This window comes from Stigmatopora argus, chromosome 19 (genome assembly GCF_051989625.1).
Source record: "Stigmatopora argus isolate UIUO_Sarg chromosome 19, RoL_Sarg_1.0, whole genome shotgun sequence".
Lineage (NCBI taxonomy): Eukaryota > Metazoa > Chordata > Actinopteri > Syngnathiformes > Syngnathidae > Stigmatopora > Stigmatopora argus.
In genome coordinates, this window is record NC_135405.1 from 2,926,388 (window position 1) to 2,950,195 (window position 23,808).

At 39.7% G+C, this 23,808-nt stretch overlaps 1 protein-coding gene across 1 annotated transcript; it reads right to left on the bottom strand.

Annotated features, from left to right (window-relative positions):
- Window positions 1-18,437: 18,437 nt before the first annotated feature.
- On the bottom strand, window positions 18,438-23,808 carry gja1b (gap junction protein alpha 1b). Its single transcript, XM_077586785.1, has 2 exons — window positions 23,662-23,808; window positions 18,438-21,179 (listed from the first exon to the last, which is right to left on the bottom strand). The coding sequence occupies exon 2, from the start codon at window positions 21,161-21,163 to the stop codon at window positions 19,994-19,996; it is 1,170 nt and encodes a 389-aa protein (XP_077442911.1). The 5' UTR covers window positions 21,164-21,179; window positions 23,662-23,808; the 3' UTR covers window positions 18,438-19,993.

Genomic DNA, 23,808 nt, shown 5'->3' on the forward strand with positions numbered 1-23,808 from the left:
CCCGAAAATAGGGTAAAATCCAGCCGAAAACAGCATTTATTGATTAAATACAACTACTGGAGCTTTTTAGACATCAGAACCGGGCCCAGAGTATCCTTTCCCCGGTAAAAAGACAGCGATGAATACGTCCATATACGTCCATACGTGAAACGTCAAAAAATGCACTAAAATGAGGTAAAATCCACTTCCTAGCAGCATTTATTGATTGAATACAAATACTGGAGCTTTTGAGACATTACAACCAGGCCAGGGGGGTGAGTTCCCCGGGAAAAGACAGCGATGGATGTCAATGGCGAAACGGCAAAAATTAAACTGTGGTAAAATGGGGTAAAATCCACTTCCTAGCAGCATTTAGTTATTAAATACAAACACTGGAGCTTAAATACAAACACTGGAGCTTAAATACAAACACTGGAGCTTAAATACAAACACTGGAGCTTTTTAGATATCAGAACCGGGCCCACAATTGAAATATTATTTAGGAATATAGCCATATTTTACTCACCAAAAATCCTTTTTAACTGTACACAATATCCATCCTCCTTTCTTTCTTCTTTCTTTTCTATCGCCATCGAAGGTAATGATGAAAGTCGAGCCTGTCCTGTCATATTTCCGGCATAGTCCGTCTTGAAAATGGCTTTAAAACAACACAACAATATATTTGCTTGTGCAGCTTGTCCAAATACAGTTTGGTAGCTCTTTGTAGTTAGCGCACTGAAAGCGGCGCACACACCCTTTGCCCGGCTGTAACAGGCTTGCTAGCTTCGGAGTTGACCGCCCTTTCTTATTGATGTCCGTTTTTTTCTGGAAAAGTCTGTCTGGAAAATAGCTTTGTGAGCAAATCTGCAACCAAAACCATTTTTGCCATTGTGGGTGGAGTTTGCGATCTCTGGCTGGCTCACTTTGGCTTTGGTCCGCCTACTAGCCAATCATAGTTGGTGAAAGCGTTGACATATCCATATGCCAGCGAAATGGCCTTGGTGTCACCAAATCGAATTCTGATTGGTTAAAGCAACAGTCTTTTCGACGCTTGTTTAATGCAGCAGAGCCCACAGAACTGATTGTGAAGGCTTTGAGGCAGATTTCTGACCCTGGCAACAAATAATGGCTGAAATGTGATTGGTTAAATGCTTCAATATGAAAACACACATCTGGAAGCAGTGCAACCAGGGGGGAAAGCAATGAAAGGAACCTAACAGACCATTTGGAATTATTAAATAAGTATTGATGGTCAAAATATAATATATGATTCAGATATTTCTTAGGCCAGCAGAAAAGGCCTTGAAGGCCCTGACGGTCCGCCACTGGAATTATGACATCTGTGTAGTTACCACAGAACTCATTTGTGTACTATTCGACCTGCTTGGGGCCATGTACTAATTTGTTTATTGTAATTAGATCAGAATTGTTAGCTGTGTGTGCTATATGTTACGGGTCACGACAGACTTCCAGCTAAACCAGTGGATTTAAGACAAATGACAAACTATGTCCTCGGCCCACTTCCAGTTAACTGTGAAATAATGGCCGCCACACCGCACTACCAATGACTCAAAGACTATACTTAAAGGTTTAGTTTCTTATTCTTTAGGCCACTTCATCCTCATTAGGGTCACGGGGGGTGCTGGAGCCTATCCCAGCTGACTCCGGGCCAGAGGCGGGGGACACCCTGAATCGTGACCAGCCGATCACAGGGCCCAAGGAAACGGACAACCATGCACACTCACACCCATACCTAAGGGTAATTTAGAGTGTCCAATCAGCATACCATGCATGTTTTTGGGATGTGGGAGGAAACCGGAGTACCCGGAAGAAACCCCCGCAGGCCCAGTGACCTGGATTTGAACCCAGGACCCCAGAGCTGTGAGGCCGACACGCCGGCTCTAAGTAATTCAAGGGTTAAGATATATTTTGATTTCCAGAAAAAAACACAAATTACAGCAATACCTTGACATACGAGTGTCCAACATACGCTAAATTTGAGATACGAGGAAAATTCAGAGCAAATTTTTGCCTTGAGATACAAGCATCCGAGACGGTTCCCAATGCGGCCGCCAAGTGGCCGAGTACACGAGAGGAAGCTTATGAGAACACGATTCAGAGAGAGCAAGCAAAAGGCTGTCTGCATAAATGAACAATCGATTGTGTAAGAAAGTGTAAGATTTAATATTATAATAACTTTATCTTGGGAAGGTATGTCATAAATGTTCTTTTAATACCATAACAGCTGGTATACAAGATGTGATCAGAAAACTTTTTTTAAAGTCAAACAGAGGTTCTGTTATACTTCAATTCCTGGGGTAAAACAATTGAGTTATAGAATACTATATCTATCATCCAGAAACCCCATATCATTTTTTGTTCCATTGATGGAACAACAGGAGCATTAAGGCATAAGACATCACAGAGGCGCACACACAAAGACATGCAGGGGTTCTTTGAAAACCCACACACCCTGAGAAGGAGAATCAAAGTAACTTTTGAGGTTTTTTTTAGCACAAACAAGGGATATTGTGAGATTTTCAGATATGGTTGATTGATGTGGGTTCCCCAACCCTTTTTATTTTTAGGGGATTCAGACAAAAGAAATGATCTCTGTATTAGTTTAATATTCCATTCACATGCTTCCAGTTTCCAGTTTACAGCAGGGTAGAATATCAGTTAGACTCAGTCTTGTTAAGCAGAGTCAAACTAGGCCACACAGAGAAGTCGGTGTAGTTTTCTTAAAAAAGAAACAAAAAAAACAAAAATATCCTGGACGCTGTAATCAGCATGTGGACGGTCCTGTACACATGCTCTTTTTTACTGCCGAGTCAGTACTGTTGTCGGGCATGCAAGTGATTGTGGTGCAGCTCTACCAGCCAAATGCTATTAAAATTACCCAACTTACCAAAATGAGGTGCAATTTGTTCTCTTCAAGCCCGTAAAGTGGAAACATGTGAAGCAAAGACTTGTATATCAAGAAGGCTTTTATCGTTTTGGTCCGCTTGGGGAATTGTTGAATGTGTCAATATTACCACTAGGACATTTCAGACATACTTATAAGCCGTAAGGAGTGTTTTCCTTTCTAATGCAGTGATTAAATTGTTGTTTGTCTTCACTTTTTTAAATGCTGTACGCCTCTGTTAGTCTTTTTTAGTCTCTAGTGTGTCATTTACAGAATGTACATGTTTGAATATCCAGACATTCAGCATTAGGTTGCTGTCACTAAGGCTGTTTTTCAAACCAATGTCCTTTAAAGATTTGTTATTTGGCTCCTCGTTGTGTTGAATAAAGGGGCTTAGAGTAGATAAGATGTTCAGACCTTCGTGACTTTAAAGTGTGCATGTGTGGTGGAGGAACACAGTCAACAGCTAAAAACACTTAACAAAACAAGGGATAATGTCTTTGTTTTTGCTTCATGCTGGCTGCACTGCCTTGAAACGCCTGAATTTCACAAAGCAATTAAGACCAGAAAACGTGATAAGTTGGAAACCAAATTTCCTTAGTTCCCATAAAGTGGTGTGTCCACTTTTTGTTCAGTCAATGACTCCAAGCACTTCATTCTTAACTGTGTTCAAATATACAATCGAAACATGTTCTTTGTTCGCTGAGAAAAGCCCAAAAGACTTATGGATAAGAGTATTTTTTATTATGTACAGCGGCTTGCAAATTTTGGCCATGCATGGTCAAAATACATTATAATGTAAAAATAAAAAATGGGATTATTGTTTATTACCCTAGAGGAGGGGTGGCGAACACGTGGCTCTCTAACCGCATGCGGCTCCCGGCCAAAATGTATGTGGCTCTTTGCCACAGCAATCTCCAGGGTAGTTGATGCGTTAACTCTGGCTAAGTTTCATTTGATGTGTGTTGAGGGTGGACAATTATGTTGACATGAACACACTCTTGTTTTGTAAGGGGAAGAAAGTATTATGGTGATTAATATGGTTTTAATTGTGTTTATGTGTGGCTCTTTGACTCTCATAGTTTAACATTTTTAAGTTGTTCGCCACCCCTACCCTAGGGGGGAAAAAATCAGTGCTCAAACTTACCCATTTGTTTCTCTGCATTTTGGTAAAAATAATTAAATAAATAATAATACCATACTGTGAAGTGAAACTTCACCAAGCAATCAAAGTAAAACTTCTAATGAAACATCTGTTTCTCCATGCAAAAAGTCCTCACAACCACACCGTTAGGTTTTTGGGTTTTGTTATTCCTTCTTCCGTGTGCGTGTTTGCTTTTCGCTTCTTGTGTCCCTCCTGGCTTCCCTTTTCCTCTCGTTGACCAACTGTGTGTAATTGACAATCAGTTTCTCGTTCTGTCTATTTAAGCCCGTTGTGTTTGTCAGTTCATTGTCGAATCGCCTGCTTTCTTTCCTTCATGCCACGCTGCATTGCTATGCTCCATTTTTCCACGTTCCATGCTCCACGTTCCTCGCTTCCCCGTGTCTTCCCGTCAGGTTTGATTTTGTTATTTAATTCTAAGTCGTTAAGTTTCAAGAAACCCCTCCTGCCTAAAGAATTTAAGTTTTGTTAGAGTACTCTATCCTTATCCATTGCCTGCTACCCTGCATTTGGGTTCAACCACTACGTTTCCACGCTCAAGACGTAACACATTCAAAATACTCAATTGTGGTTTATTTCAAAGATCATTTGCTTTGTGCATCATGTATCTAAGCAATGGAATAACAACCAATGTATATAAAATTTCACCCACGCATAATGTACATAATGTGTACAAATGTTGAAGTAGCCAACGTGTCCATGTTAACTTTAAAGGTTTCCATATTCTGTGCCATCATTCTTGGCACAAAAGTCCTGTTGATCAAAAGTTAACCACTCACACAGCTGAAACCTAGCGCTAGTGGAGTACTGGAAAATGCACCTGACTTCAAATCAAGCGATTGTAGGTATGATTCCTGGCTTGTTCAAGATTGCCTATTCCAGCTGACTTTGGGAGAAAAGCAGACTGGTCACCTGTTAGCCGTAGGGCACACAGAAAGACAGACGACCATTCAGACTCACAACCACACCACCACCAACTGGAAATGAGCCAATGCCTGCCCTCACCGAAGTCAGGCAAGTGAACCACTACAATATCAGGCGGCTCAAAATATTCAACTTCATTTAGTTAATTACCTACACTATAGTACAGATTTAAAAGTATCTGTCAACTTGATACATTGCACAAGGAAACAGTTTTACTCATTAGTCTTTGATTAAATCTCATTAAATTGTACCACATGTTCTGAATTTGTAATTGAAATGTCACTAATGTGCAATCTCATATCAAATAACACAATTTGCTCTTAACTCATAGGAAAATCTGTTGCCCGTGGCTCATATTATAGCGAGCCACATCTACTGTACAGTAGTAGCCCTTCTGCACAGTTTCTCAGTCAGTGCTGCACAGTGTTGCCTGACAATAGCTGCTCCACATGGCTGTGAAAACCAGAATGACTCACATATGCAGAAGCAAATGTCCAGGAAAATCTCAGACATGATAAATGCCATTTAATCTAACCATAAACCTAATCGGGTTTCAAATGACAACTTTATGTGACTTTAATCTGTCAGCATTATTACAAAAAGTGTGAACTACATGCTCCATGGATTACAAATCTGTCTCAGCAAGAGGTTCAGACATTTATCAAGGAAAGAAAGGGTTTCAGTGGGGGCCACAAGAGGCCCTCTGCATACTGTCTCCTCAGTAACCATCTCCAAACACACCAGTTATACCAAGGAAAGGGAATTGAACTAGAGAGTATTTTTAATCATTCATTTTATTTAGAGATACACTATTATGAGATATAAATATCTCCACGAATGTGAGTTTGTGTACATAGTGACAGAGTTGTTAGCACTCACATTTCTGAATCATTGCAATCAATGCTTTAATCCCAGGCATGTTCTCACCATGTTTCCATGGTTTTTCACCAGTCACATCCCAAAAACATTGATTATGTAGCAGCTTTTGTCCGAAAAAGTTTGTTTTTAATGATTTTATAGAATGAAAGAATCAAATGATATATGATGGTAAATTGTTGGTAATTGCATTTTACTATAAAAGAGCACTAAAACAAGACATCACATCTGTTGCCACCAAGGTAAAAGCATCCAACCACATCGCAGAAGCCCATCCCATAGGCGGCAACAGCACCCATAGTCCAGAATGCGGAAAAAGGCAAGTTTAATGTGTTACCAAGGCGTCCGGTGTGCACACCGTCGCCGAATGCCCAACAAGAAGGTCATCATCCCGCCAACAGAAGCTGCAAAACTGCACAACTGAAATAAGTAACTCTCCAAAGGACCTGACAAGGGACCCAAAAGCAGACTCTCCAGCAGGCATGCAGACCAAGATGACAGCAGCTCGGATATTAATTGGTGCCAAGGCACGAGCCTCAGCAGAGAGCAGAGAGAGGGCCACGGGATATCACCAAGCAACAGTCCCCTGATATAATCTACCAAGGGAATCAAAAGATGCCAAAAGAAGACGCAGGCACCACGGCAGGCGAAAACTCAAATTACGGGCAGGCTAACGCGCTGTGCAACACTGCTAGCCTTGCAACGGGGACATGGGACCCAGGTCTGACTAAACCGATCGTCGTAGCTCTGGGAAGCGGAAGCAGCCAAGAGAAGACAACAGCCGCCCAGGTCAGGCATGTCAGGCGGACATGGCTCAGGCAAAGCCACCAAAGCCTCAGAGAGGCTGTCACCCAATGGAGCCGTACATTCCACCAACAACGCAGCAGCATAACCACAGAGCTGAGGTGAAGATCAGCCCTCGTCTTCTATAGCCACAGAGCGGAAGCAGATGCCGAGGCACCGCAGCCCAAACGCCGGCCTCAGGTGACCTGAGAAGGGAGCCATAGGGTACGCTACAGCATGAAGCCTCCATGGCGCACACCCAAAAAAAAAAGGCAGCAGCTGAGGGGCGCGAACGTTACCCACGCAGCCAGCATCGGCAGGCTAGCGAAATGGCTAGCACCACACGGCCCGAATATAAGACGATGTTTTTGCATTGAAATAAGACTGAAAAAGTGTTGGTCGTCTTTAAGTCGGGGTTTAGACCTTGTACCCATGCACAACTCTAGATGGCGACAGATATCTTTAAAGCGAATTCTGAACACTTTGATGGTTAATGCAGTTATCACAATTTTGTTATTTTATCACGGTAGATTGGTTCATTTGCATTTCAAAAACCAAAAGCCATTCATTTACAAATTTGATTGCACTGTACTTTACATATTTAAATGTTCAGATACTAAGATGTGATAGCCAGTTTTTGCATGATTTGAATGAGGCGAAATAAGATGCTTTTTCTCTCGAATATTTGAGTTTGATTTATTTAATACAGGCACAATACATATTAATGAACATACAGTTTTATGTTAATGAACATATAGTATATGTATAATCTTACATATTTACATTTAGTATATGTCATATACTAGTGGCGGTCGGTGCATTTTCTCGTAGCGCCTTCAACGTATCAATCCAACCCTCAAAAACTAATTTATGGCTATAAAACCTCTACTGCAGCTAGAGCTGCAACAGATAAAAAATAATCAATAAATCAATGCACAAAAATGGGGTAAAATCCACTTCCTAGCAGCATTTCATGATTAAATACAAATACTGGAGCTTTTCACACATTGAAACCAGGCCAGGGGGGCGATTTTCCCGGGAAAAGACAGCGATAAACGTCAATGGCGTACGGGCAAACATTGCCCGAAAATGGGGTAAAATCCAGCCGAAAACAGCATTTATTGATTAAATACAAATACTGGAGCTTTTTAGACATCAGAACCGGGCCCGGAGTATCATTTCCCCGGTAAAAAGACAGCGATGAACGTCGATATGTCCATACGTGAAATGACAAAAAATGCACTAAAATTAGGTCAAATCCACTTCCTAGCAGCATTTATTGACTGAATACAAATACTGGAGCTTTTGAGACATTACAACTAGGCCAGGGGGGTGATTTCCTCGGGAAAAGACAGCGATGGACGTCAATGGCGAAATGGCAAAAATTAAACTGGGATAAAATCCACATCCTAGCAGCATTTAGTGATTAAATACAAACACTGGAGCTTAAATACAAACACTGGAGCTTTTCAGATATGAGAACCGGGCCCACAATTGAAATATTATTTAGGAATACAGACGCTCCCCTACTTACGAACGAGTTAGGTTCCGAGCGATTGTTCATAAGTCGAATTTGTTTGTAAGTTGATTCAGTGCTATATTTTGTATTATAATTTATGTTTAAGGCCTATATAAGTATATTGAAGGTTTATATAAGTGCATTTGTATGTTTAAGCTTGTATAAGTAACACGCATTGGTTTGTACTGAAAAAAACATTTAATAAAATGGAGAGAATATGTACAGTACTGTATATATATATATATATATATATATATATATATATAGAGAGAGAGATTTATGTATTAGAAACTGGCCGAAAGAAGCGATCTAATGACGATTGCACAGTTTTCTTCTTTTTTTCATCATAACTGATGCGGTAGCACTGTATGGCATCATTCAATTGATTTGCAAACTTTGTGCAACGTTCAATATTTGGGTCCTGCTGCTCGATCTTTCTGTTTATAAATGGTTCTGACGGTCGAACGATTCAAGTTGTATGCCCGTGCAACCCTCACTACTCTCACGTGCATCAAGCTTCGTTATTATTGCCACTCGTTTCAAATGAAATGGCTTGCCTCTTCCTTGCAACTCCCTCACTAGAAGCATTTCGCTTTTCACCAACCATATTGAATAATGGCTGCACGAGATATTTCATGATAAAAATGAACAAGGTTCTTTGCGCACTGGAGATACGTCACGCACTTACGCAACTTACGCTCTGTAACAAACTGGGCAGAGGAAGGTGGATGCTGGGTGAGCTGAGCTCACAGCGCCAGGCGTCGGTATTAGTGGCGGAAAGAAGCACTACTCGGAAAAAGGCGCGCAATACAAAATCGAACTTACGAACATTTTTCGACATAAACGCAATTTGCAGACATGTTCGTATGTACCGTTGTTCGTAAGTCGTATGTTCGTAAGTAGGGGAGCGTCTGTATAGCCATATTTTACTCACCAAAAATCATTTTTAACGGTAAACAATATCCATCCTCCTTTCTTTCTTCCTTCTTTCCTATCGCCATCGAAGCTAATGATGAAAGTTGAGCCTGTTCTGTCATATTTCTGGCATAGTCCGTTTTGAAAATGGCTTTAAATCAAAACAACAATATACTATTTGCTTGTGGAGCTAAGTTAGCGCACTGAAAGTGCCGCACACACCATTTTCCCGGCTGTAACAGGCTTGCTAGCTTCGGAGTTGACCGCCCTTTCTTAATGATGTCCATTTTTTTCTGGAAAAGTCTGTCTGGAAAATAGCTTTGTGAGAGAAATCTGCAACAGAATTCATTTGTTTTTGCCACTGTCGGCCATTGTGGGTGAAGTTTGCGATCTCTGGCTGCTTTGGCCCGACTACTAGCCAATCATAGTTGCTGAAAGCAATGACATGTCTCAGCCAGCAAAATGCCCACGCCTATGAAAAATCATTGTGGGGTTGCCAATTCGAAATCTGATTGGTTAAAAGCAACAGTCTTGTTTAATGCAGCAGTCCCCGCAGAACTGATTTTGAAGGCTTTGAGGCAGATCTGATCTGGCAACAAATAATGGCTGAAATGTGATTGGTTAAATGCTTCAATATGAAAACACATCTGGAAGCAGTGCAACCAGGGGGAAAGCAATGAAAGGAAGCTAACAGACCATTTGGAATAATAAGTATTGATGGACAAAATATAATATGATTCAGATATTTCTTAGGCCAGCAGAGAAGGGCTTGAAGGCCCTGACGGCCCGCCACTGTCATATACTATATGTAAATATGTAAGATTATAGGCTATTTTCCGGCTTTAGTCCCTTGTGCAGTTTGAAGAAAAAAATCAATAAGGCAATACAGGACAAAAGACAAGGAATCAGCATAGAAACAATGAGTTATAGACAAGTAGCACAGGTTTAGGCAGCATTGTGATCACAATGTTGTTCATCCAGCAGCCAGGCTTTAAGATGATTGGCAAAGAGGTTCAGAGATGGGAGTTCACATATTGTAATTGGTATTGATTTCCAGGTATGTGAGGCATGAACAGACAAGGTGCTTTGGCTAAATGTAGTATTCTTTCTGAAGGGAACTACACTACACCTCTAGAACCAGCTCTTGTTGATCTGTTTGATTTTTTTTTTTACAGATTCTTGCAGTGGGTGAGGAGCTTTGTGATGGAAGATTTTGTAAACCAAGATGGCATCAGCATATGTAACAGTATTGTCCCAGTTCAGGCATTTGTGTTTTTTAAATATTTGACAGTGATGGTACGTTTTTGGTTTTCTGTCCAATACTTTCAGAGCTTGCTTATAAACAGTTTCATTATATTGTAATAATCATTTGTTTCAGATGTACTGTAATTATTTTCTGTATAAAAATTTGGTGTTCAAAAAGTCTTTTTTCAAACTTGAGTCTTGAAAAAGATCATCAGAATCATTGGGCCAATACAGTAATTGCACCATTAGCCCTGCTTTTAACCTTTGTCAATTGTGTATCACCTGTTCACTTATCTAAATTACATTTGTATTAGATTATGAAAAGTGAGAAGAGTTCTGTACTAGTCATGATCTGGATTTAATCCTGAGTTTCAGGAGCCACAATGGAGGGTACTATCCACTCTACCAGGGGTCAGAAACCCAAAATGTTGAAAGAGGTATACTGGACCAAAAAAACAAATTTGTTTGGAGCCGAAAAAAAGGACAAGCCGTTCATAAGATTTATAATGAAGGCAACACATGTTGTACAGTGCTGTGAAAAAGTATTTGCCCTCTTCCTGATTTCTGTGTTTTTTGCATATTCATCACACACAAAGGTTTCAGATCATCAAACCGATTTTAGTATGACACAGAGACAACCCAAGGAAATAGAAAATCAGTTTTTAAATGATGATTTTATTAACCAAGGCAGAAACAATTACAAATTTGTCTGGCCCTCTGTGAAAAAGTAATTCCCCCTTTGTTAAATCACAAAATAACTGTGACTAATCAAAATTGTTGGAAAGCTGAGTTCAAGTTCACAGGCCACACCCACACCTGATTACCACCATATGTGTTGAATCACGAAAACACTTCAATAGAATATGTCAGACAAAGTCAATTAGGCTACAAAATAAAAGCATCATGCCATGATCCAAAGAAATTCAAAAAAATGCAAAGGTTTTGCCACCTTTGACAGCAATAACTAAATTCAAGCGTTTACGATAATTTGTGAGGAGTCTTTTACAACCCTTTGATGAATTTTGGCCAACTCTTCTGTGCAGAACTGTTTCAATTTTGCAATGTTAGAAGGTTTTCTAGCATGAACAGCCCGTTTCAGATCACACCATCATTTCAATAGGATTTAGATGGACTTTAACTTACTTGCCCACTTCAAAACATTAACTTTGTTTTTTTTGTTTTTTTGCCATTTTAAAGGCTGGTGTGTTTTAGATTATTGTCATGCTGCATGCTCCAAGATCGCTGGAGTTTAAGCACACGAACTGAGGGTTTTCCTTCAAAATTTGCTGGTAGACAGCAGAATTCATTCTTCCATCACTTACAGCAAGTCGTCCTGGTCCTGAGGGAGCAAAGCAGCCCCAGACCATTAACACTGCCACCACTTCACTGTTGGTATAGTGTTCTTTTGATGGAATGCTGTGCCACTTTTTCGCCAAATGTAACGGGCCGTAAACCTTCCATAAATTCAACTTTTGACTCATCAGTCCTCAGAATGTTCTTCTAAAAGTGTGGGGGATCATCAAGATGTTTTTGGCCAATGTAAGACGACCCTTTATATTCTTTTTGGACAGCAATGGTTCTCGCCTTAGAAGTCTGCCATGATGCCAGCCTTTGCCAGTGTTTTTCTTATAGTAGAATCATGAACACTGACCTTAACTGAGGGCAGCAAGGTCTGTAGTTTTTACATGTTTCTTTAGGTTCTTTTGTGGCCTCCTGGATGAGTCGCCGTCACACTCTTGGAGTAAATTTAGCTGGCCGACCACTCCGGGGAAGGTTTGCCACTGTTCCCAGTTCTCTCCATTTGTGGATAATGGCTCTGACAATGGTCTGCTGGAGCCCCAAAGCCTTGGAAATATAAAATAAAAAGCTTTGTAACCTTTTCCAGACTGTTTGATGTCCATCACTTTTTTCGCATTTCTTCTTGAATTTCTTTGGATTTTGGCATGATCATTGATGGCTGATCTTGTAGCCTATTTCACTTTTGGAGTAAATATAGCTGGCCGACCATTCCGGGGAGGGTTTGCCACTGTTCCCAGTTCTCTCCATTTGTGGATAATGGCTCTGGCAATGGTCTGCTGGAGACCCAAAGCCTTGGAAATAGCTTTGTAAACTTTTCCAGACTGATTGATGTCCATCACTTTTTTCTCATTTCTTCTTGAATTTCTTTGGATTTTGGCATGATTATTGATGGCTGATCTTATAGCCTATTTCACTTTTTCTGACACATTCTATTTAAGTGTTTTCTTGATTCAAAACGTGTGGTGGTAATCTGGTGTGGCCTGTGAATTTTAACTTAGCTCTCCTACAATTGTGATAATTATTTGTTATTTTGTGATTTAACAAAGGATGGCAATTACTTTTTCACAAAGAGCGAGACAAGTTTGTAATTTTTTCTGCCTTGGTGTAAGTCTGAAACCTGCGTGTGTGATAAATATGCAAAAAACACAGAAATCAGGAAGGGGGCAAATAATTTTTCATAAAATAAAAATATCTAGATTATTTTTGATGGTTCGCATTACTGCTATAGTTATCACTTTCGAACAAGAAATAAAAAGAAAAACATCAAAGCAAAATTTTGTTTTATTCCGTAATCACAAATGGACAATCATTTCCTTTCTGTGTTCCGAAAGGGTGTTGCCTGGCGTAGGTAAATTCAACAAAGAAGTATACCCAGGAAGTGAATCCATAGCGGTCTACTTTTCACCAAGTCTGTGGGTGCAATAATAGCATGAGATACACATTACGCAGGCATCAAGGCTGATATTTTAACGATCAAGCGCAAAGGCCTTCGATCAGCCTTAGCAACTATTGGGATGTGCTGTCATGGTAAACATTACGAACACATGTATCAAAGCTATTCGTGTCTGGCCAGTCAGTGCACGTTTAATTACGGTAAGATCAGCGAGCAATGGCAGGGATAAGTAAGTGCGTTTTTTTCATGTTTTATGCAAGATACTTTTTTCTCTTGAATTTCATTCATGGACATCAACATAAACTGTGTTTAGCGTTTTGTCTGGTTATCTTTTCTCAATTTTGAAATAAATGACCGTATCAGACGCATTGTCTTGCATTATGGCGTTTCGTCTTTGTCATCTTGCAGTTTTGTGGATGTCAAGTCTAATTTGTGCGCATATAATTCATACCCTTGCTTCAGTCATCATTATTTTGGGCGACAAATACGGCGTATATGCGAATAAATACAGTAACTCTGTAGTGTTGACGTGGCTCGGACTTAAGGGGGGCTAAAAGGAAGGCTGTTAGATAAACACTTTAATCCACAAGAAAGCTAGTACAAGATGGCTTTGGTTAAAGAGGACAGAAAGATGGGAAATGTTGCTGGGACACAGGCTGGGGAGTGATAATCCCCGGTCGGGTTGCCTGGATCCTGGGTAAAATGGTAAAAGACCCGAAACTCCATATGATCCCTGGATATAACATCACTGGCAATCTGTCCAAGCGCAAATGCAAGTTGTATGTTTGACCAGGATATTAAATCCATATATATTATTTTCCCGAGGTTCTTTTTATGTATGCATTTTTATTATACTAAAATACAGCACATTTACTATCATGATTCAGTATTTGTCAAACATGAAGAAATTTGAGTCTGTGAAAATGATATCAACGAGGTAAATGTTTTCTTTTCATACAAGGGTGGTAGAACACTGCTATGCAAGCATGACCTTTGGAGAACAGTGTTCACATAAAAACACGTCTGTAACAGGATTACACAATGTAACCTGTGTTTGAACTATACTATTTCATTGTGTTGCTTCTACAGGTAAGATACAAATAAAAAGAAACTGTGGGAAAACATACATAAACTGCCACAGGCTATCAAGACGGACTCATCCAGCAAGAAAGACTGCGATGTTTGGCCTCTATGGTGCACCTTGCTGTTCTACCTGTACCATCAAGCTTATTGCAATGCTGTAATCTTACCAATAATATCACAATACTTATTATGCAATGAGATTAATACAATGTCACTATCAAAACATGTGATTTAGATAATATTACATCCCTAGTAGGCCGTCTGATGGTGTAGAGCAGAGGTCTCCAAACCGGTCCTTGAGGGCCGCTGTGGGTGCAGGTTTTTGTTCCAACCGATCCAACACAATCAGTTTAACCAATGAGGTTTCTCCTGAAAAAAGAAGCACCTGACTGCAATCCACTGATTGCACTTCTAGGATACCAGATTGGTGGAAAGGTTTCCTCTTACAGGTTGGAACGAAAACCCGCACCCACTGCGGCCCTTTCTGGAATAGTTTGGGGACCACTGGTGTAGCGGTTCACTCGCCTGACTTCGGTGCGGGCAGGCGCGGGCTTGACTTCCGCAGGTGGCGGTATCATTCTGAGTGCCTTTGTTTTTTTTGTCTTGCTGTGTGCTCTATGGCTGACTGGGGACCAGTCTAGGGTGTAGAATGCCTTTTGCTCAAAGTCAGCTGGGATAGGCTCTGTCAACCCCCTCAACCCTTACGAGGCTGCACGGTATGGAATATGAATGAATGAACATCCCTAGTACATGCCTCTGTCGGATATTTAAGTACAGTCGTAAAATTCTGCTGGATCAGTTGTGGGTTCCATTGAATGTTGCAAAGATAAGTAGATATTTGAAGTTATTAGGAATAAAATCATCTTTATTTATATGAATATAATGTGATGCGACGTAGCAATCACTGGGTCCGACAGGTGAGCACTACGCCAGCCATACCTGAAAATGGGCACTCCAGGATGAGACCACAGCTGGCCTGAAATGAGGTAGCGACTATTGACACATTGTCACAGAGTTGTTTAGTTGTTAAATTGTGTGTTTATGTGCATGTGTACGTACATTTACTCAACTGGCACTCACAATACCACCCCATTTGAAAATGTTTTTGTATTTCTTATTCCTTAAAATGGCTGCAAAATATTTGTTTCTTTTTTCTTTTATTTACATACACGTCCTTTTGCACACATATTTCAAGATGATGGAACTAATTATGCTAATTCAACTCAAAATTGAACCATTGATCTCTGAACTGTGAGGTGGACGTGCAACCAATTAATTGTTCCTCTTCAAAAAAAATATTTTTCATCCCAGTAATCCCAAAGTATCCATTTTAAATTGGATCCATTCTGACAAAAGGAGCGGATTTTGAAAGGCCTACGTTTTCACTGGTGACTTGTAATATTTGGAAATTTCTTTCATAAGCGTGGCATCTATGGCGAGATCCATAAGTGAAGTTTATTTATATAGCCTCAAACCAAAAGATCTCAAAACCAAATACAGTAATACCTTGATACCGTGAGTTTAATGCGTTCCGAGATCGAGCTCGAATGTGAATTTACTCGTATCTCAAATCAATTTTTCCCATTTAGAATAACTACTGTATTTTCTCACATATACACCTTATATGTAGCTCAAAAAAATGATGACAGAATCAAGGTTACGGCTTATATGGGCACAAATTAGACTTGGTATCCACAAAACTGCAAGGTGACAAAGACGAAACGCCATAATGCGAGACAATGCGGCCGATACGGTCATTTATTTCAAAATAGAGAAAAGATAAACAGAGAAAACGCTAAACAAAATTAATTTTGACATCTATGAATGAAATTCAAGAAAAAAAATAAACCGTATCTTGCATAAAACCTAAAAAAACCTCACTTATACTTAATTGCTCGCTCAGGGCGCTGACATCTTACCTTATTGTACCAGTAGTTAAACGTGCTCTGACTGGCCAGACGCAGGTAGCCTTGATACATGTGTTCGTATTGTTTGCCATGTAAGCACATCGTCCACGTGCAGGCAACACACTTTCGGTATGTGACTAATTGTTGATATTATGGCAACACAAAGACAACAGGAATTAGACAGTAAACAATGACACAATCAATCAGATCATTAAAAATGAAGAAACATTTATTGGTTAAAATACCTTTACCTTTCACAGATACAATTAATGTGTGTTTGCTTTGCTATCATGCACTTATACAGTGTACATAAATCAGCATTGTCTCAACTACTGTCACAAATGACTATTGCTCCTGCTCTGTCAGTGGAATATTAACATCTGGTCCAAAACAATTACCTAGCAGTTAGATGTCTCTTATTAAGCATTGGAGTGATTTTTCTGTACTAAAATAAATTAGCAACATACATATCCGAAAACACCTCATGTTGTGGGTGCATAACATGAACATATATTTATCACCTAGATTTCAGTGCAAATACCATTTGTAGCTGAAAGATTCATGACATGCTTAAGTACCAAAAGAACGATGCATTGACTCATTTGCAAAGCACAAATTGAGATATTTTGTAGTTGTGGAGCTACATTGGCATATGTTTTAATATATCTGACTAAATATTAGTCCAAATCTATAAAAAGTCTTCTAAAAACTCACATTTTCATTGTGACACAGTAAGGTTAATTTACAGTACTAAATCACTATTTTTTCAAGCAGCAACACTGTAATTGAGTTTGAGAGACGAAAATAGGAAAACAAAATCATTCACTTAACTATGCAAAAAATAAAGACTTTCTACTGCCTCCCATCTGCCCACAAAACATGAAAATTCAACAAATGTATTACATACTAACACTGCCATTTTTCACAACTGCCTGACCTATCAATCATGCCACACAATGTACACTCTTTTAAGAAAAGACACAAGTCCACAGAAAAGACCACTACATACATTCATAGTTTATCAGGAAAAAAAAAACTTTCTGATGTTGCGACTGCAGACATGTCCAATAAATACACAGCTTAAGGGGAGTTGAAGTAAAATGAGACACTGAATAGTAGTCAATTCTTTATCAAGATGGTAGATTTCCATCAGATGGCGAGCAAAAAAATATTCATCAATCTCCTCCCAAATCCTGTTTTGCAATGTTTAGCCAAAACACAAATACAAGAGAATCTAAATATTTTTATTAATTTACATTTGTCATATTAATAGGTTTCTGTCATTGGAAAGACAGAGCATTTCAAATCATATTTATAGTATTTGGGGGAAATTAATAAGGTCAAAATGAGGCGTCATCAATTACCAATTGTCAGGGTTTTTATTTCATATTATTATACATTTGCTTGCTTGCATGCTTTGCTCACCCTTAGTTCATTATTATTATTATCATACTTGGTTGCAATGAAGTATAAACTTTGCTCTTGGAAGCCTTGTTTATTCTAAACCAGTGGTTCTTAACCTTGTTGGACCCCACCAGTTTTATATGCACATTCACCTAACCCTACTTTAGTGTAAATTAAAATGTGATTTTTTTCAAATTCTAGATATATAAATTCCTCGCAGCACTGATTGGCAAATCAATGTCACATGATCATCTGCAGCCAGTAATGGTCAAGCGGGGCATCGTATATAGACATGATGAGTCGATGTGTCTTGACCTCCGCGGCAGAGGCTCCACCGAACCCCCGAGACCTACTCACTGAACCCTTAGGCTTCGATCGAACCCAGGTTAAGAACCACTGGTCTAAACAAAGAGGAGCCAAAAGGCCTCAGAGTACTAGGAACCTGCTCTGAGCACTGCACCTACGCATCGACCCTCCAGCACGGACGCTCCACACGACTTTCTGACGCTTCAGTCCTCATCTGTTTTAACTGTTGTGGACGTGTTTAGACTCAATGTACATCCACACACATAGATAACGCTCAGACGTCTCACTTGTGTTTTCCATTAGAGTTAAGACGTCCATGTAATCAGGGCCCCCCGAATTTAATAAAGCAACAGAAAAGACATGTAAGGTCAGAACGAAGTTGGGAAGCTGTCTCGGTGATCGTTCCCCTCGCAAGCAAAAATTCTAGAAGATTGTCTTTTCCTTTTTATTTGTGCGTCAATTTGGGAATGTCTAATGGTGAACCTGACACCAATATAATCTAATTATCAAAAAAGTCACCTGTTACACTCTAACCTTTAAATTTCACTTAATGCTGTGTATACAGTATGCATGACACTTGATGTTTGGTACACTTTCTAAGTTGTTAACTTAATAAAATTTGGAAAAAAAGAGAGGGTATTATTGGGGCTGCTTAGTGGAAGAGTGGTTGGAGTGTCGGCCTCAAAGTTGAGGATTTAAGCCTAGATGCGGACTTTCCTGTGTGGAGTTTGCATGTTCTCCCCGAGCTTGTGTGGCTTCTCTCCCACATCCCCAAAAACATGAAGGGTAGGCTGGATGAATACTCTGAAATGCTCCTAGCTTTGAGTGTGAGCATGAATTGTTGTCTGTCTCCCTGTGCAACTGTGACTGGCTGGCTACCAATTCAGAGTGTCCCTCGCCTGGTACCCATAGTTGGCTGGGATAGGCTCCAGCACTCACATGACCCTTGTAAGGATAAACAGTACGGAAAATAAATGAATGGTATTATGGGATGGACCATATTGAGATCTTAAGTAGTAAAGAGTTTTGTAGTGGAAAGTCCCTGTTGTTAGTACACTGATGAATGTGATCATGTATTTTGTTTCAACTGAACATAACTTAGGGCACACACCAGTATCATATGTGCAAGTACTGTGATGATTGGTTGATGGAGAATTGTCCCCTATGACCGACAACGTGAATACAATAGGAAGAACATTGTGATTCTTAATGTTTTTAAAAGAGTCGTTAAGTTTTTACAATTGTGTTATTGATTTCACCGTCATGTTGGAAACACAAAAAAACATAGTTTACGACACTTAGCCATATCGCAGCACATCAAACTGAAATGTATTGTTGGGGGACACATGTCTGAACCCCATGGTCATTACAATGTAATAATCATTGATTAAGAAAAATAAATTAAAAAACATTTCTTTTCTGGTAAAATACTGTCAGCTGTGGTTGCAATATTTTTGATGTAAAAATATAAAATCGAAAAACTTTCAAAACCAGAGTTCATGGTTCTGCTGCCTGACTTTGGTGGGGGCAGTATGGGTTCGATTCCCACACGGTGACGTGACGGTGTGATTGTGACCGTAAGTGGTTATCTCGTTAAATGTACCCTGAGATTGGCTGGCAACAAATTTGGGGTCGCCACCGCCTGCTGCCCTTGGTTGTTCTTCCCACTTTCCAAATAGGACTGGGAACTAACTGGTGATGTTGATAGTCAGAGTATTGAGTTACTGAAAACTAATTGTAACAAGGTTAGGAAACCCTTTTACTCTCTTGGAAATTGGTGGGCAGGGTTCAAACCTTGGTTGGACTGGTTGCAGAATGAGAAATGGAGTGCAGTTACATCACCACTATCAGATTTGTAACGCATGCATTTATTTATCTAGTAGTTTTCTGTAAAAGAAGTTAAAATGTAGTTCTTTTCATGATACGTCATTGGTAATTTGACCACTGCTGCCAGTATTTTACCTAAAATGCAACATTTTTCAACCATTTTAAACTTGATTAAAAAATATCTATTGACCGGTGTCTTTCACTGTTCTAGATTGGGACTGAACTTAGATCTGCCTTTTACCTATTTCTACGGGTGCGCTCTGTTAAAGCTAAGTTAAGTAATAGAAGCGTTTGTAAGTCATCCAAAACTATTTGCAACTTGTACCTTCTGACAGTGTTACGTGACAAGTTTTAAAGTCTCTCGATGAACTAGGAGTCTCGATGACAAATAAGGCAGTTGAGGATAACCCCAACTCCTCTTTAAACCTAAGTGATTATTTCCTGATACCCACGGTTCCGGTCAGGTTTACACATCCAGGTCGTCTGGCCTTGCCCGGCTGCTCATCCGGCTGCTGGCCCGGCTACAAGGCCTGGCATCCATCAGTGCCAGAGGCTGCATCTCGTGTCCTGTCGTTGAGGAGAGTTTCTTATGCTCATGGGTGTCGTCGGGGAAATCAAACGCCTGTGCGTGGGAGTTTGAAATAGTACTGCCTCCTCCTCCAATCTGGCCGAGGCGGTTCTGCTCAGTGGAATAGTTGGCCCAGTTCTGCTCGTGGGCCTGTTTGTTGAAGTTGCGACAGGATCCCGTACCCCTCTCTCCGGTGGCTAACTTGTAACCTGGGGGCGACATCGGTGAGAGTGGGGCAGTTGGGGAAGAGCAGCCATTATAGTAAGCGTACTTGGTCGTGGAGTGGTTCTTGGGGGTTGGACTGAGTGTGCCTCCACTAGGGAAGAGAGTGGGCTGTTGTTGGCCCTTCACACGATCCTTGATCCTCTTGAAAAACACGTAGAAAAGCTCAATGACATTCAGCAGCAAGGACACCAATGAAACCACCAGCATGAAGATAATGAAAACTGTCTTTTCTGTGGGACGTGACAGAAAACAGTCCACCCTATGCGGGCACGGAGCCCTCTCGCAGGTGTAGACCGCGGCAAGGCTAAAGCCATATATGTACCACTGGATGACAAGAAACCCCACTTCAAACAAGGACTTGAAAAAAATGCTGACTATATAAGTTCTGAGCAATGCCCCCTTCATCTTTACTTTGCCATGCTCATCGATGCCGTACTTGAACTTTTTCAGTTCGATTTTCTTAAGAGGAAGGTCGACATCTCCACCATCGTTTTGTACAATTTTAAGCACTTCCTCCTTTCTATTCAGCTTCTGTTCCTTTCTGTTCAGGTAAAAGACATGTGCTAGATAAAGTAGTGTAGGGGTTGAGACGAAAATGATCTGCAGGACCCAGAATCTGACGTGTGAGATGGGGAAGGATTTGTCATAACAGACATTCTCACAACCGGGTTGTTGGGTGTTACACTTGAAGGCAGACTGTTCATCTCCCCAGGCCGATTCTACTGCTGTGCCTAAGACCAGGATTCGAAAGATGAAGAGGACAGACAGCCAGACCTTCCCCCCAGCGGTGGAGTATGCCTGGACCTTATCCAACAAACGACCAAGAGCACTCCAATCACCCATCCTCACAGATCCTTTGCTGGAAAAGTAAAATAAATGAAACACATCAGAATTTGACGGATCAAAATATATTTCAGATGACAACAAGTTACCGAAATGTGCATTGACTCGTTCCAAGTATACGTGTAAATGAACAATTTGAGGACAAAATGACACCTCATAATTATTTAGGAAAACAAAGCAATGCTAGCCGTCAATCGAAGTCTACCATGATTCAATTCAAACTGCTTTGATTTTATACTATATTACGTGCAGATTTAACATAATCAGATACATTTCGCTACAGCGATAGGAGATACAAAGCATTTTTTTTAATGTTGCTGAAATGTCCAACTTTACGTCTTTTTGAGTCTATCCGTTTTTGCTACCGAAACTCGTAGCTCGTTTTGTGTTTTTGCTGCTTTTCTGTCTTAATGATTTGGTGATTCTTGATGATCCCATTGACTTTGATTTGCTTTGTACCTTGGGCTTTTTGCTTTTGCTTTGTTGTTCTGCGGCCTTTGACTGTACTGTCTAACTTATAACTATGCCTTTTCTTGCTACTGTCACAATGAAATTTCCCGAATACGGGATGAATAAAGTTATCCAATCCAATCCAATCCAATATTTGATGAATTTGAATAAATAACACTTTTTTTCTAAAAGACAACTATGATGATCAATGTACTGCCTTTCCATGAATTTTGGTCCTACATGCTTAACTAATTAATCCATGTATTAATCCAGATTGATGTGTGGTTGCATTCCAATACCAAGTTTACGCTTAGTTAGATGCTTGTTGTCCTTCAAGCACGCAATCAGGCTTTTCTGCATGAATCCACAACAGTGGAACCTAAACTTTTTATGAAAATACTGAGTGGAAGCTTTGAATTGAATTAAAATAAGCAGTGAAACCCCTAGTTCTACAACATCATTCTACTATCTATATTTGTTAGTCACAACATGTGATTCAACAGTGCCTTCAGTATATTGCTGGAGTTTATTGGTCCTAATTCGGTTGCTGAGGTCAGACGGGAAAAATATTTTGGTCACGCGGAATAAGACTATCTTGTAAATGTAGTTATTATATCGTGATCTAAGTGAGTTGATCAAAACCATTGATCAGAGATATTTTCATCAATCATAATTATTTACGACCCTTGTGAGAATAAGCGGTTCAGAAAATAAATGAATGAATTACAATTATTAAATTTGGGGAAATAAAAAATATTGATAATCATTCTTTCCCTTTAGAAATGAATGTGTTAACATCAGATTATTCCAGATTAAACTGGTTGAAACCCTTGAATAAAAACAATTTAGTCACATGAGGGGATTTAAGATCAAGAATTTTCCTGCTCAACCCATTTTCAGTGCTCATTGGAGCCAACCGCTAATTAAAAATGCTTGTAAACAAAAAGGCTTTGATTATTTCAACAAAACTCTAAATACAGTAAAAGGAAGGTTGCAGAAGCACAAACTACAGGAAAAACCCCAAATCAATGCACAACATCATAATTTTACAACATTTCCTAAATACATGGGATGCAATGACCATTTCAGCAAATTATAATAGCACATTATTATAACTCTATATGCACGTGACTTGCAGGACTTCTTTAAGAATGTGAATAACCATTTGTGTTTTACGGGGGTTAATGTGTTAAAAGGAAATGTTAAATGTATAAAAATGACTGTGAACCCGTTTCAGCCATTGATGCAATGTAATGTACGGTGTAGCAAACGTTTAAGACGATTTCTATGTTTAGTGACTAAAATAAACCAAAAGAATGTTTCCCACTGACTGAATTGGGGATTTATCCCCTAATTGGCAAGTTGTTAATCATGAGATTTCTGATGCCTTAAATTACCTCCATATGTGTGCTAACTGATCTTGTGGGAACTCAATGCACCTTATCCAACAAGCTGGATGCTTTTGAGAAGTAATGTGTTCTTTTATGGTAATTCAGCCACTAAAGTAGGCCCAATCATGCCAACGGGCATTCAACGCAATAAATAATTTCAGCATTCTCGATGTAGAAATTCCCGCCACTTTCTACATGATTGGCTTTGGTGGTAACTTATTCAGACAGCACAGATCATTCCAACACAATGGCCTGCGCAACAGACATCTACAAAATGGGCAAAGGAAACAGGATATGGATGCAAAAACAAGTCCCGCTTGGTGGTTTCCTGCTATCCCCAGTGCAGCTGAACAATCTTTTTCAGATTGTTTAACAACTGTAAAAGAGTTGGGAAATGAGTTTTTAGTTCAATCACATCATTCATTCTAAAGTTCAAGGGAGTGAATCATTGGTCCTATACATGGCCTCACAATTTTTAAAAAAAGTTTTTAAACATTTTTCTTCTTTTTTTTTTAAACACTGGGGGTTTATTTCTATAAATCTTGCTAATATTTATCTAATTCCCATGTTTAAAAAGCAGAGTTTCTAATGTCTGGCCGCACGCATCATTTAGAGGATAAATTGAATAAAATATAACGCCTGGAGCTTTAAACTTACCTGAAAAGTTACTGAAAAACTTCCGTTAGTTTTAATGGAAATGTCTCTCCACAGAGGTCGGCATCCAAGTTTGGGACCAGACGAAAAACTGAGTAAAAGTTATCAAACTTGCCTTATAAGTGTCGCGTTAAAGGGGGAGTCACCTGA